Below are 14356 nucleotides of genomic sequence, written 5' to 3'. Positions count from 1 at the left end.
TGTACTTCACAGGGCTAATAAATTGGGCAAAAAGCGTTCATGTGGCATTTTGAACAACGTCCATACATACTCAAATAACAGGTTATTCAACTGAGGTGAAATAAACAACAATCTGTATGAATTCCTTTGGCTTTATAACTGCTTTGCTAAAGGTTGTTGTGGATTTGGCTGCCTGAGACTCTCTACCCTGATGCCTGTGCTAACGGGGCCCATCGGCATATTCACTACTTCTCCCCCTAACAGTTAGTTAGCAGTTAATTACCTTCTTACAACACATGACAATATTAAATATGTACACAATAGCTCTGCTACTTCTATGTGCTACTTATGACCTTCAGGGGATCTCTATCGCCACAACCCTGTGCACAGTGGACATGAAAAATAGCATTAGACCTGACACATTTTATAGACTGATGTGGACTGAATATACATTGACTATATAGCTACAGTCCTAACTGAATATGACATGGGACTATTTTCTGTACACAAAATATAGTATGTACATTACTGACTATTTTGTATTTTTTCTAGGCCTTGGTATCCCATAGGACACCAGACACTCTCAGGTCTTGACTGTACTGTAGCTCAGCAACAACTCATCTAACTGAACTCTGCACTGACTGGGCTAGCTCCTCCCTAGTATACAAGGGAGCAATTTGGACTACTCCCATAGGTCACCTACAAGTCGTCTGGTCACTGCCACCTTCCCTGAATACATAGGACTTAGTAACCACATTTGAAGGCACATTAACATCAGAAAGTTTCATTATTAAATAACATAAAGCATTGTTAACCATTTAGGGTCTGTAGAATGGAGGTGGGCCCAGGGGGCACTGAAATAGAGTCCGCCACACAGGACAGAAAAGGGTACAGGAGGGCACCTCCTGTACTGGGCCACCACACTTTCTGTGAATTAATATCTCTATGACATGCCAGAAGTTTAAGATAACATAGTAACAGAATTTGTTCAGCCTATGACATGATGTGTTGATTCAGAGGCAAAAAAAAAAAAAAAAAAAACCCTGAGGTAGAAGCCAATTTTCCTAATTTTAGGGAGAAATTCCTTACTGACTCCAAATCTGCATCTCGGTGAGGATAGATTTGTGGTTTGCAGATATGCAGTGAAAACTGATAAACTTATAGCCAGAAGGTATAACAGAGAACATAGTATCCAAAAAACTATGAACTGCAATGCTACATACCTTATATATCTGATTTTTTTGGACATTATGTGAAATATGTTATGGTAGAGGTACTTAAAGGGGGTTATCCACCATAAGGTGATTTTTTTTTTTTTTTTACTTGACAATGGGTGATTTTAGTACATTCCTGCCAGGCTATCTTTTTGTGATCTTTTTGTGAAACAGGATTTCCTGTTGGATTTGGTTCTCAAACTACACATTCCATAGTTCCATGCTTGTATGTTTGAGGTCACTTTCCTGCCTCCCAAACATCAGCCACCCCACCTATTGCAACACAAATGAGCTGCATCCATTCAGTGTTTTCTAACCAGGGTGCCTACAGCTGTTGCTAAATAATCTCTCTCTCCCACCCAGCGGTCACTCCACCCATTGAAGCAGACAGGCTCCCTTTACACAACTGACTAGTGATGTCAGGTCTCAACGCACTGCAACTTGGAAAATCCCGAGACCTGTGTAATTTTGTATGCTGCTAAAAATAAATATTGAGATGAAAATCCCATAGAAATTGCAAAAGCACCGTCACACACAGGTACAGACACTATATTATGAACTACACTAAGTTTACAGCCCCTGTAGCATAGTCAAACATAAAAAATACCTGGAATACCCCTTTAACACCCACTTAAGAAAATCTACATATAAGTGACTCCCGGAGTGATACTGTATTGAATCCCTCTAATTTATCCAGACATTTTAAACAGACACATGTTGGAGACCTCACCACATTTAAATTTATGGGCATAGAAAGCATTAATAAGCCCAGAAGGAGATACATTTAATGGATTGTGCATAAGGTTGGAATATGTTGCATTTTATGCATTTTACTTTCATGTGTGACTAAGTGACACACATGTTCAGAAGGGTGAAGTATGGGTATTAATACATCACCAAAACATTAGGAGGTATTTAGACCACAAGTAAGGTCCATTTAGTTGAAATGTATAGTTCTTTTTATTATTTGTTTTGTGCTTAAAGGGGTCCTCTGGTGAAATTAATCTTATTATTCACAGGATAGGGGATACGTTTCTTATCGTGGTGGGTCCAACCGCTGGAGCCCCTGTGATCTCCTGCATGGGGCCCTGATACTCATCAGTCCTCTTTGTGCTCAGGCTGAGGCAGAACCAGGCTGCAGTACACCAGTCAATGGCAACAGAAAACTCACTATAACCTGCAGACAGCCATCCAAAAAATGACACTACATAATTATTACAGACTGGACAAGATAGAGACACACAGAAAACACATAGTAGCAATGAATCAATATAACCAGTACTGAAAACCAGTAAATGGATACTTTATATAGACTAATGAAACCAAACACAACAAAAACCCAGCATGGATCTTTTACTTCAACAAAAACTTAAACTGCTGGCAGCAACTAAATAAACAGGGAATGTGTCATCAGAAAATAACCTGTTGTTTAAATCAGGTATATATATCAAACTTATTTTTTAAGAATTTTTGGTGATGTTTTTTCTAATTTTCCATTTTTATGTCTAAATTGAAAATCCTGAAATCCTGCAGTTTACATTCTGACCACTAGGTCTAAAACTAAGCAGAGACTTCCTGTTATGTACAGATTATTTGCCAGTAATGCCCTTCTTAACAGAACAGACAAAGAGGACAGTGAAAGGTAACACCAGTAAGATAGCTACAACCAATAGCTTTTGCTCAGAGAACAGCATCCTTCCATCCTGTAGAATGAGCTTTCAAAAGGTCACAGTTCATGTAAATAGACTAGAACCTGTCCATTGTTGTCTATGTCCATAAGTCATGCCATAAGACATATCAATAAAAGCTGTTTAAAACAGCTCAGTTCAGGCAAGATGGCAGCCCCCATAAAGGTGCACAAGCAATTAAATAAACAATTACAATGATAAAATAGATACAGATTACAAAAAAGAACACTTTTCAATATCTTATGCTTATTAGAAAAAAATCTAGATGACACATCCCCTATAAAAGGCAGAAAAAGGAAACATGCAACCACTCAAATCCTTATTCTTGTAATTCTGGTAATGCTCCTGCTTCCACACATATACATCTAATTAAATTCTCGCTGCAGTGTTGTTTCAAACAACTTCCCTCCATTTGACAACCTATGTGACTCCTAACATATTTATAAATCAATTTATTCAGCAAAAATCACTGCTTACTCCAGAAAACAGCTAGTCTTTGCAACTTAGTGCCTCCCTTCCTTCCTATCTGCTGTCCGTTGCCTGTTGATAGTTTCAAAACACATCTGGCAATAGCCACAATGAAACAGAATAAAAAAAGTTGGACAATGCTTAGAATGTGATATGTGTTGGAAAAAGGAAGCAAAAGACCGTATTCTTGCATCTATGAGTGCCCAGAAGACCTGCACTGTCCATGCAAAGTAAATTAAAGCTCTCATCTCAGCGGCAGCAGTGCTTAGTGTAACTTTTCTTTGGTTTCCTGTTGCTGTTTATTTTTATTTTGCTCAAAGAACCTTGCAAAGCCAGTGCACCAGTAAACTCTTCTCACTCCACATGCCATCAGAAGTAATGTACTGTGTAAATCATTGTATAGCTCAGTGCCAGCTTTTTAGTGCTTAAGGTTACCCTTTCCTTGCTGTCCTGTTATTTCTTTCATGTCTGCTTACATAATGCCTTGAAAACAACTCGATGCATCTGCAACCATTTCCCTCTCCACATGCCCTTCCAGCACAGAACAAGCCTGTTTAGTACACTTTCAAGAGCACTATGGCATGGTTTAACAGAGAAAAGTATGGGATGAATTGCACTGTGCTGTGATTGGCTAGAGTTCAGTTCAGCTCTATTCCTGCTCCTCGAAACGGAGGTAATGAGAAATATCCGTGCACCATATAAAGGGCTTTTGCTTATGTCAAAGTTATTTATGGAAAATAATATTTTTTAAGAATTGTAATTAAGTAAGCAATGAACTTCTTTATTTCTATTTCAGGGAAAGCAAGGAGCACCTGGCATCAAGGGTGAAAAGGTCAGTATGTCCATTTACATAATAAAATGTTTAGGTTGTACAGTATTTTGTTATTAGTGAATGCGGTTGCAAGTGATTACGATAAATTTAGACAAGCGTGTGAGACAGCAGTCTTAATAAATCCCCCCCCCCTAATTTATTTTGGTAAAAATAACAATACTAAAAAATAAACATACGAGTGTAACCTTTAAGCAAAAACATTTTTTTTAATTAATTTTTTATTATATTTTCAATAACAGTAATGATGGAGCCATTTATATTTTCCCTAAAAATCTGAAAACAACTGAAGATATAGAGGGTTAGCAATATATGTTTAGCTATATAGCTTATTAGATATATGTGTGTACTTTTTACAGGGTGAAGGAGTTACTGGTGAGCTTGGTCCTAGAGGTCTCAATGGCTTTCCTGGTCTCAGAGTAAGTAATTATTTTTGTATGGTACGGTAATTTATGTCAGAACATCCACATCCAGTAGAATTAACTGCATCTCTGTTTAACCAAACAAATAATTTTGCATGTATAGCCTTTGGGGGCATTTGTGTATTTCAAAAAAGGCCAATATTTGATACTGTATTTGGTACTAAAGTTTTTGCAGGTATCATTTGCCAGCAGCATGTGGTTTACCACTAGATGGAGCCAGATATGCACTTTTTACAAGCACAGTATTAAAAATATGTTAGTTATCTATTCTTCACCATAATTGCAAATAGTTACTTTGAGTAATACTTTTAAAATTCACTAAAGTAAACTTGCCATGCTGTACTAGTCAATAAATGTCTCAACACTGCAAGTATGTAAAATAGGGAGAGTTCATAAGACTATCAATGTGTCAGTGAGATAGCTTCTGTATTTCCGTTTCAGCCACATGCTGTGCCATTCTATCTATCTCTTTATTTTATCTAAGGAGCCACTGCTTGGTATTTGAGGTGGAATAAGAAAAACAACAGCGCTGTTACAACTGTCCTTTTACAGCATCACATGCTACAGCAGCACTATTTACAGCAGGGCTACAGGCAATAGACCTTACCATGTAGGTACGGTCTAAATGTTAGAAGGCTACCCAGCTCAGAACTCCAACTCTCATCACCGGTTCATCCCGGTCTCCCAGTGCAGACTTGGTTACACCTTTTGTAAGCCCGGTATCAATTGGCCTAAGCACCTGCGCAGACTTGGGGCCAACCTTAAAGTCTGAAGTGGGCCAGTAAGGGGATGATTGTCTCCACTACCACATCTGGCTTATCATCCCATAAAAATCCAGGTCAAATACCTTGACCTACCAAAATCCATAGCAAGCTAAGTTTTACCAGGACTTTTAAGAATTTGATGGATTACCCATATCTAATCTAGCTTTTTCTAAAACCTGCTATGCACATGCGACAGGTACCTTAGGGAAATATAGCAATCCACGACCACCATTCCGGTCACTGTTTTACAATAAGTAGATAGATGTGACAGCTACTGTCTCATCACTCATGATAACTTCTGTTAATAACAGCCCTAGAGACAGCATACATTGTCCACATATGCTATAATCCACAAAGTACACAAATATTTAATTTGTCAATTTTATAATTGACAGGGAGAAAATGGAATTCCAGGAATACCAGGGACTGCTGGAATAATGGTAAACTATGTTATTTCCTGAGTATTTTTTAAAAAGGCAGCAATACGGTGAAACTAATATCAAGATTGGCCTAAATGGCGTTTAATGCTATAATGAGGAGACAAGTTTAAATTAAAAAACAATGTGAAAAGGACTGTATTCTTCTATTGACCAAAGCACTTTAAATGATTGAGAATTGCTCCCACTGTTGCACAAAGCTTTCTACAGTTACTATTTTGATATATGTCTAAATGTACCTCATTCTGTGGAGTACTAGAAAAAATATGTCATGTACAAGTAGTGAACATCCTGCATTCATTATACTGCTCTAATAGTGACAGATTTGTCAACAGATCCCATTAAGAGCATCCATTTGCATCAGTTCTGTCTGAGTCAAGCTAAAAAATTGATGTGGGGTATGACGTTACATCCTATTGAATGCAGTGTTTAAAAAAAGTCTTAGTATATTCATCTTGCACTTAACTGAGATGATGGAGTTCTGCCATCCTTAGTTTTTACACTGAAATTGAACTGGAAAATGAATGGCAACATAAATTGAAGGCCTTCGGCTATCCTTCCTCTTATAGGCAATGCTAGGTCTTATTTATTCTAAAATATCCTATACTTATGGAGTACATCCTAACTATGGAGCTTATGTCATTCTGTAGAGTTGTAAAGGTGTCTTTATTTCTTTTATGACACAAAATGCCTGCAGCCCACAGCGTTCTCTAATATATTATATTAAGCAATGCTGGAAGACGTGTCAAGTATAGATTGGTGTAAGGATAAAGGACACTTCATTATGATAGTCTTATATTGCTTTCATGGTGTCATTCTTTAAATAGCACATATTTCTGGCATTCTGGTCAGAGATGGCAAATCAGCATGAGTCCACAAATGATGTGTGGCGTTCTTGATTGTTTTACCTTACCCACACAATGGACATTTCCAATCTGTGACTGTGAACCTTAATCTCATTTGCAGATATTTTTTTTATTAATGCCCAGTCTCATTAGAATAACATGTAACAATGTTAGAACAATTACAGACCCTACCCCTCCCTCTTGTCCATATCACGCACTGAATGTTTGCAGTTTCCATAACAACTTATTTCTTGCTTCATAGAAACTCTTTTTGTCCAATTCATGTTTAGATATTTGTCATCTAATTAACCCTTTGACACCTGAATTTTTCCAGCTGCAAGCACACTGAACACTAATATGAATTAATGATGGTATAACCCTTGCTATCACACACTACTTTGAAAGACAACTGGCAGCAAGTTTCCATTTTTTGCCTGTATAAATATTGTACTGCAAAAAGAGATTGTACTTGGGTACACTGAAAAAGTTAAATGTTGCCATTTTGGTTAACACAAAATTCTAGCATGCTGCAAACTAGAATTCTTAACGCATACAATGCATTCGAAAAGTCCTTAGATCTAATAAAATTTTTCACATTTTGTTATGTTAAGGCCTTGTGCTTAAAAACAAAAAAACAACGAAAAAGAAGACACATTTTGTAACACTTTCCATTACGCTGTTCCAGGCTCGCCTACTTATTAGTATCCACTATCCTGTTCCCACTAAGTACATCAGCTGAGATTCACCCCATGTGCATATCAGACCATGAACCCAGTACCCTCAAGCTAGATATTCTTCCTGAACAGCTTCTATCAAAAATTTAGAAATTTCCAAAATATTTTTTATAATTATTTATTTTCAATTTTCAAACATAAGTACAGCACAAAACCATCCCTACGCAGAGGGAGATGTAACAACCACAAAACCAGGAACAAATGTTATCAGTAGACAACGGAAGGGTAGCCAAATCCTCAACAATATTACAAGAAAAAGGTCACATTGGAATCGTCATTGAAATTTCCCAAATATTTAATAACTTTCCTGAATTAAAAAAAAACTTTCTTACAAACATCCTGAACATGTGGATGATATTCTTCTTTTCTTGGCCTGGCCATCTCAAAAGCAGTAATTTGTGTAAATATAATAAACTATGTTGCTTAACTACATAAAATATATAGACAACATTTCCACCAACTCCATACTGACTTATTCCACACCAAATTTCATTCATTAGATCATCCCGATCTAATTCAGCTTCTGAATTCAGAATTTTGGAAATTGTACCAGAATTCAGCCCAGGGCAGAAGGTCGACCCAATCATCTTGGCGGGAGGAGACAAAATGTCGCAAGTAGTCACCAAGAATCTGGTTTACTCTTTCCACTTGTCCGTTGGATTGGGGGTGATAGGAGGACGAGAAATTTAATTTGATCTTTAATTGATTACAGAGAGCTCTCCCAAATCTTGACACAATTTAACGCCTCTATCCAAGACGATGTGCGTGGGAAGCCCGTGAAGGCGAAAAATATGCAGAAAAAATTGCTTTGCCAACTGTGGCACAGAATGAAGGCCTGGAAGCGGAATGAAGTGAGCCATTTTGGAAAAACGATCAACGACCACCCAGATGACGGTGTTGCCATGGGATACGGGAAGATCTGTAATGAAATCCTTGGCAATTGGGACCATGGTTGGCAAAGGATGGAGGAGTCCAGCAGGCTTCTGGCGAGGAGTTTTATCCCGGGCACAAACAGTACAAGCCTGAACAAAATCAGTGACGTCACCCTCCAGTGTAGGCCACCAATACAGACAGGAGATTAGCTGAATGGACTTTTTAATGCCAGCATGACCAGCCAGGTGAGAAGAATGCCCCCATTTGAGGATTCTGAGGCGAAGGCGTGGAGGAACAAAAGTCTTTCCAGGGGGGGTTTGCCCCAGTGAGGCTGAAGCAGAGGAGACCAGGCACTCAGGTTGTATAATATGCTGCAGAGGGGCTTCAGACTTGGAGGCATCAGAGGAACGAGAAAGGGCGTCAGCTCTGACATTCTTGTCAGCGGGACGGAAGTGTATCTCGAAGTTGAAGCGGGCAAAAAACAACGACCATCTAGCCTGGCGAGGATTCAGAAGCTGAGCGGACTGGAGGTAAGACAAATTCTTGTGGTCAGTGTAAATGACAATGGGGTGTTTGGAACCCTCCAAAAGATGTCTCCACTCCTCGAGTGCTAACTTGATGGCCAGGAGTTCATGATCTCCAATAAAGTAGTTATTTTCTGCCAGAGAGAAAGTCTTTGAGAAAAAACCACAAGTAATGTTACGTCCGGTAGCGTTTTTTTTGCAGAAGTATCGCTCTGGCTCCGACTGAGGAAGCATCTACTTCCAGGAAGAATGGTTTCAACGGATCAGGTCTGGACAAAACTGGTGCAGAGGCGAAGGCAGCTTTGAGACGTTTGAAGGTCTCATCCGCTTGTGGAGGCCACAACTTTGGATTAGCATTCCTTCTAGTCAGAGCCACAATAGGGGCCACAATGGTGGAGAAGTGGGGAATAAACTGTTGATAATAGTTGGCGAATCCCAGGAAGCGTTGGATAGTACTGAGTCCAGAAGGGCGTGGCCAATCCAAAACCGCCGACAGTTCTTCTGGATCCATTTGAAGTCCTTGGCCAGAGACTAGGTAACCTAGCAAAGGAGGACTGTTGTATTCAAAGAGACATTTTTAAAATTTAGCGTACAGGTGGTTTTCAAGGAAGTCTTTGGAGCACTTGATGGACATGGCGACGGTGTTCCTCTAAGTTAGAGGAAAAAAATCAAGATGTCATCCAAGTAGACCACAACACAGGTATACAATAAGTCCCGAAAGATCTCATTAACAAAGTCCTGGAACACTGCAGGGGCATTGCAGAGCCCAAAGGGCATAACTAGATATTCAAAATGTCCATCTCTGGTATTGAAAGCGGTTTTCCACTCATCACCTTTACGGATGCGAATAAGATTATACGCGCCCCTTAAGTCCAGTTTGGTGAAGATACTTGCTCCGCGTAGACGGTCAAAGAGTTCGGAGATCAAAGGTGGGGATAGCGGTTTTTGATGGTAATCTTGTTTAAACCGCGGTAGTCAATACATGGGCGTAAGGATCCATCCTTTTTAGAAACAAAGAAGAACCCCGCTCCAGCAGGGAATGAGGATTTCCGAATAAAACCTCTCTTTAGGTTCTCCTGGATATACTCCGTCATGGCTTGAGTCTCTGGGGTTGACAGAGGGTAAATCCTGCCACGGGGCGGAGTGGTACCAGGAAGAAGGTCAATGGGACAATCATAAGGTCTATGTGGAGGTAAGACCTCTGCTTGCTTTTTGCAGAATACATCTGAATAGTCCTGGTAAGCCTTGGGAAGGCCCGATAAAGAAGAAGCCTCAGGGGTTTGACTAGGGGAAGCAGATGTGAGACATCGCATGTGACAAGAAGGACCCCAACTTTTGATCTCCCCGGTGGTCCAGTCGAGGGTAGGAGCATGACGCTGGAGCCACGGCAAGCCGAGAAGAACTTCAGAGGTGCAGTTAGGGAGAACGAAAAATTCAATTTTTTCATGGTGAAGTCCATTGCTCATGGGCAGGGGTTCAGTGCGGTAGCGCACAGTGCAGTCCAATTTCTCTCCGTTTACTGAAGAGATAAAGAGCGGCTTGACAAGACGGGTTACTGGAATACTGAACCTATTAATGAAAGAGGCCAAGATAAAGTTTCCTGCAGAACCTGAGTCCAAGAAGGCCACTGCTGAGAAGGAGGAGTTGGCGGAAGGAGAAATCCGCACAGGTACAGTCAGACGTGGAGAGGCAGAATTCACACCAAGTGTCGTTTCATCCTTGTGAACTAGGTGCGTGCGTTTCTCCTGACGCGGAGGGCGGATAGGACAGTCTTTTAGGAAATGTTCGGTACTAGCACAGTACAGGCACAAATTCTCGTTTCGGCGGCGAGTCCTCTTTTGTATGGTCAGGCGAGACCGATCCACTCGAATAGCCTCCTCGGCGGAAGGCACAGGAACAGATTGCTAAAGACATTGGAAGAGAGGAGCCTAGGAGAAAAACCGCCTGGTGCGAACAAGATCCTTGTCCTGACGAAGTTCCTGGCGTCTTTCCGAGAAATGCATGTCGATGCGGGTGGCCAAATGGATAAGTTCTGACAGATTAGCAGGAATTTCTCGTGCAGCCAGGACATCTTTGATGTTACTGGATAAGCCTTTCTTGAAGGTCGCGCAGAGGGCCTCATTATTCCAGGATAGCTCTGAGGCGAGGGTGCGGAACTGGATGGCGTATTCACCCACAGAGGAACTCCCTTGGACAAGGTTCAGCAAAGCAGTCTCGGCTAAGGAAACCCGGGCTGGCTCCTCAAAAACACTACGTAATTCAGAGAAGAAGGACTGGAAAGTAGCGGTGGCGGGATCGTTGTGGTCCCAAAGCGGCGTGGCCCATGACAAGGCCTTTCCAGACAGGAGACTGACCATGAAAGCCACCTTAGACCATTCAGTAGGGAATTGGTCCGACATCATCTCCAGATGTAGGGAACACTGGGACAAGAATCCACTGCACAGTTTAGAGTCCCCATCAAACTTGTCTGGAAGAGACAGGCGGAAACTGGGAGCAGCCACTCGCTGCGGAGGAGATGCAGGAGCTGGCGGAGGAGATGGTTGCTGTAGTTGCGGCAGAAGCTGTTGCAGCATAACGGTCAGTTGAGTTAGCTGCTGTCCTTGTTGGGCGACCACGGTGGTTAGGTCAGCGACACTAGACAGCGGGACCTCAGCGGGATCCATGGCCGGATCTACTGTCAGGATCCGGACTGGTATGCAGATAGGACACTGGTGGTGGATCCTCTCTGTCAGTGAGGTGATGGTGTGGGCTGTACCACGGGAACGGAATCTAAGGGGTTACTGGTTTTCACCAGAGCCCGCCGCAAAGCGGGATGGACTTACAGTGGCAGGTAACCCCCAGGTCGTTCCACCCGATAGCGACTCAACCTCACTGACAGCTGAGACAGACGCGGTACACAAGGACTAGACAGAGGCGAGGTCAGACGTAGCAGAAGGTCAGGGCAGGCAGCGAGATTCGTAGTCAGGGGCAACAGCAGAAGGTCTGGGTACACGGGCTTGGGAACACACTATAACGCTTTCACAGGGCACAAGGCAACAAGATCCGGCAAGGACAGGAAGGGGAAGTGGTTTTTTATATACACGGAGCAGATGGAAGCTAATTAGGGTGATTGGGCCAGGCACCAATTAGCGGTGCGGTGGCCCTTTAAATCTGAGAGCCCCGGCGCGCGCGCGCCCTAGAGAGCGGGGCCGCGCACACCGGGACCCAGCAGGAGATCGGGACAGGTGAGTGGGACGGGACGCGATCCGCGGACGGGCACGTCACGCTAGGTGGATCGCATCCCCACCGGGCACGACAGAGCAGCGTCTCCGGTCAGCGCTGCTGACCGGACCGCTGCAGGGCAGAAGACACCGCGAGCGCTCCGGAGGAGGAGGGGGACCCGGAGTGCTCGGCGTAACAAACATATGTTTCCCATTGACTTGTATGTGACTTTAGACATAAACCCTACCCCTGGCAAATGAGGGTGAGTAAGGGTTAAATCACCTATCCTATGTTTGTTGTTGACATATAAGTAACATGTGTGCCAAGTTTCATGTCAATATCTTTAGCCGTTTGGACGTGATGCTGGAACATACACACATACATACATATATAGATCAATTTATATAGATTTATATATGTATGTAGGTCAATTTATCCATATAAATCAATTATATATATAGATCATATATAGATCAATTTATCCATCATTCATGAACAAATTAAGTCTAACTATGCTCCTAGTCTAGAACTGATAATTTTTTTGCTGGATCTAAACTTTAGATGTACAAACTGATGTGTTTTCTACGCCATATTGTGGAGGAATGTTTACTTTTTCTGCAGTTTTTTTGTTTTTAATTTAATTAAAACTGTTTAAAATAATATGCATTTGTGTTTTTTGTTTGTTTTTTTGTTTACAGGGTACAAAAGGACTTCCAGGTGTGAAAGGTGAACGAGTAAGTATATTTTTATTTTCAAAGCACAGTTAGTTTACCAAAGAAAATCTGGAAACAGACAGTCTCTAGAATCACAGCTAAGAAAAAAACAGCTAAGGGCCAGTTTCACTAATACTTGTATTCAGTTCCTGGGTTACAAAGAAATAATAGTGAATATAAAAATTAGACATTGCTAAATCAAAGTATAGTAATTCAGTCCATTATACCAATAAGGTAAAAGAAACTGTGGTGATGGTATGATGATAGCAGATGGAATTACCCTAGGGGCAGATGGCATTAATCCCTTGTGTTCGTGACACCAGGGCGTGGTATCCTCTACACCACCCGAAGGAATACCGCTGGATCCTGGGCTAGGCACGGGGGCAAATAATGACTCCGACGCCAAGTTACGGAACAAAGACAGCTTTACTGAGTCAGACAGGTGTAACAGTCTCTACAGCTTGGCTAGGCCCAAAGAGGTGACCAGTGACTTCAGAGACCACAGGGCTTGCTGGGACTTATAGTGGACTTGGACAATTTGATGCACGGCCACGCTGACTTGATACAGTTTGACTTGGACTGACTTGACTGAGTCTGACTATTGTGGACTTGTGGATCCATGGCTGCGTGATAGACTTTAGGCCTTTTCTTGACTCCAGACACACTCTTACAGGACTTGACCTTACTGCAACTCAGCTAAGCAGGAAGAGAGGGAGCAGAGGCTCCACCCAGGGCTTATATGGGGGAGACTCTGGAGGGGTCCCATAGGTCACATGGTCACTGGTACCTTCCCTGGTTACAATCACATGTCAACATCTCTTAAAGGTATAACAAATTATATGTACAATACATTATATAACATATAAAAGACATAGGTGAGGGATGGCCCAGAGGTCACAGGATGGAGTCTGCCAGACAGGGCAGCTAGAGTACAGGGGTACAACTGCTGTACTGGGCCACCACAAAACAAAAACATACTGTAGCACAAATCTTCCTGTTTGCTCGTTTACTAAGCTTAAAAAATCCGTCTGTCTTCCTGTCTAGTGTCTAAGCCAAAACTCTGTAAAAAGTAATTCATGCCACTAACATTTTCTTTGCAGAATATGGGATGTGCTTCCAGGTTAGCCGATTGTGTATGTTTTCTCCAAAAAAAAATAAAAGGTGGCCAGCTTTAACATCCTCATAGTTGATCTTTAGCTTTAGTAACCTCCTAGTTGGCCTTCAGCTAAAAGAATGGGTATAGAGTAGCAGGTAAAGTAGCTGATATGGAGCCCTACAATCAAGGGGTTAAGGGGGGCCTTCTCCACTTTGAGTTTGATGCAGTTAGTAATAGCTGTGTATAATAGAAAACAAGTGAGAAAATGAATGCAGCCCTCTGGGTGACCAATGACAAGAAGACAGACTAGACACTACAATGTTCATTAGCCTTTTATGTCCTGGTGGTACAGAGCCCCTAGTTTTCATTGCACTATTTCTGTGTTGTAAGTTGATGTTATAAATTAAAATTCTGGATTCTGAACTGTTTTGAACTGATATTGAAATCCCCTTTAAACATTGCACTTTTTTTCTTTCTTTCTTGTTTATCTTTCTTTCTTGTTTATCTTTTTTTCTTTCTTTCTTGTTTATCTTGGCAGCGAATTTTCACAGTTTGTTGTGCTTGATTAA

At 41.6% G+C, this 14356-nt stretch overlaps 1 protein-coding gene across 1 annotated transcript in view; it reads left to right on the top strand.

Moving 5' to 3' along the window:
• Nucleotides 1-14356, top strand: part of LOC130367428 (collagen alpha-1(VII) chain-like) — a 522098-nt gene that overhangs the window by 343642 nt on the left and 164100 nt on the right. Inside the window, exons 79-82 of the mRNA XM_056569846.1 lie at nucleotides 4146-4181; nucleotides 4538-4597; nucleotides 5760-5804; nucleotides 12677-12712. Of these exons, the coding sequence (XP_056425821.1) occupies nucleotides 4146-4181; nucleotides 4538-4597; nucleotides 5760-5804; nucleotides 12677-12712 (177 nt within the window). The remainder of the gene's footprint in view (nucleotides 1-4145; nucleotides 4182-4537; nucleotides 4598-5759; nucleotides 5805-12676; nucleotides 12713-14356) is intronic.

Source organism: Hyla sarda, chromosome 4 (genome assembly GCF_029499605.1).
Source record: "Hyla sarda isolate aHylSar1 chromosome 4, aHylSar1.hap1, whole genome shotgun sequence".
Taxonomy (NCBI): Eukaryota; Metazoa; Chordata; class Amphibia; order Anura; family Hylidae; genus Hyla; species Hyla sarda.
This window is presented reverse-complemented; position numbering and strand designations above follow the sequence as displayed.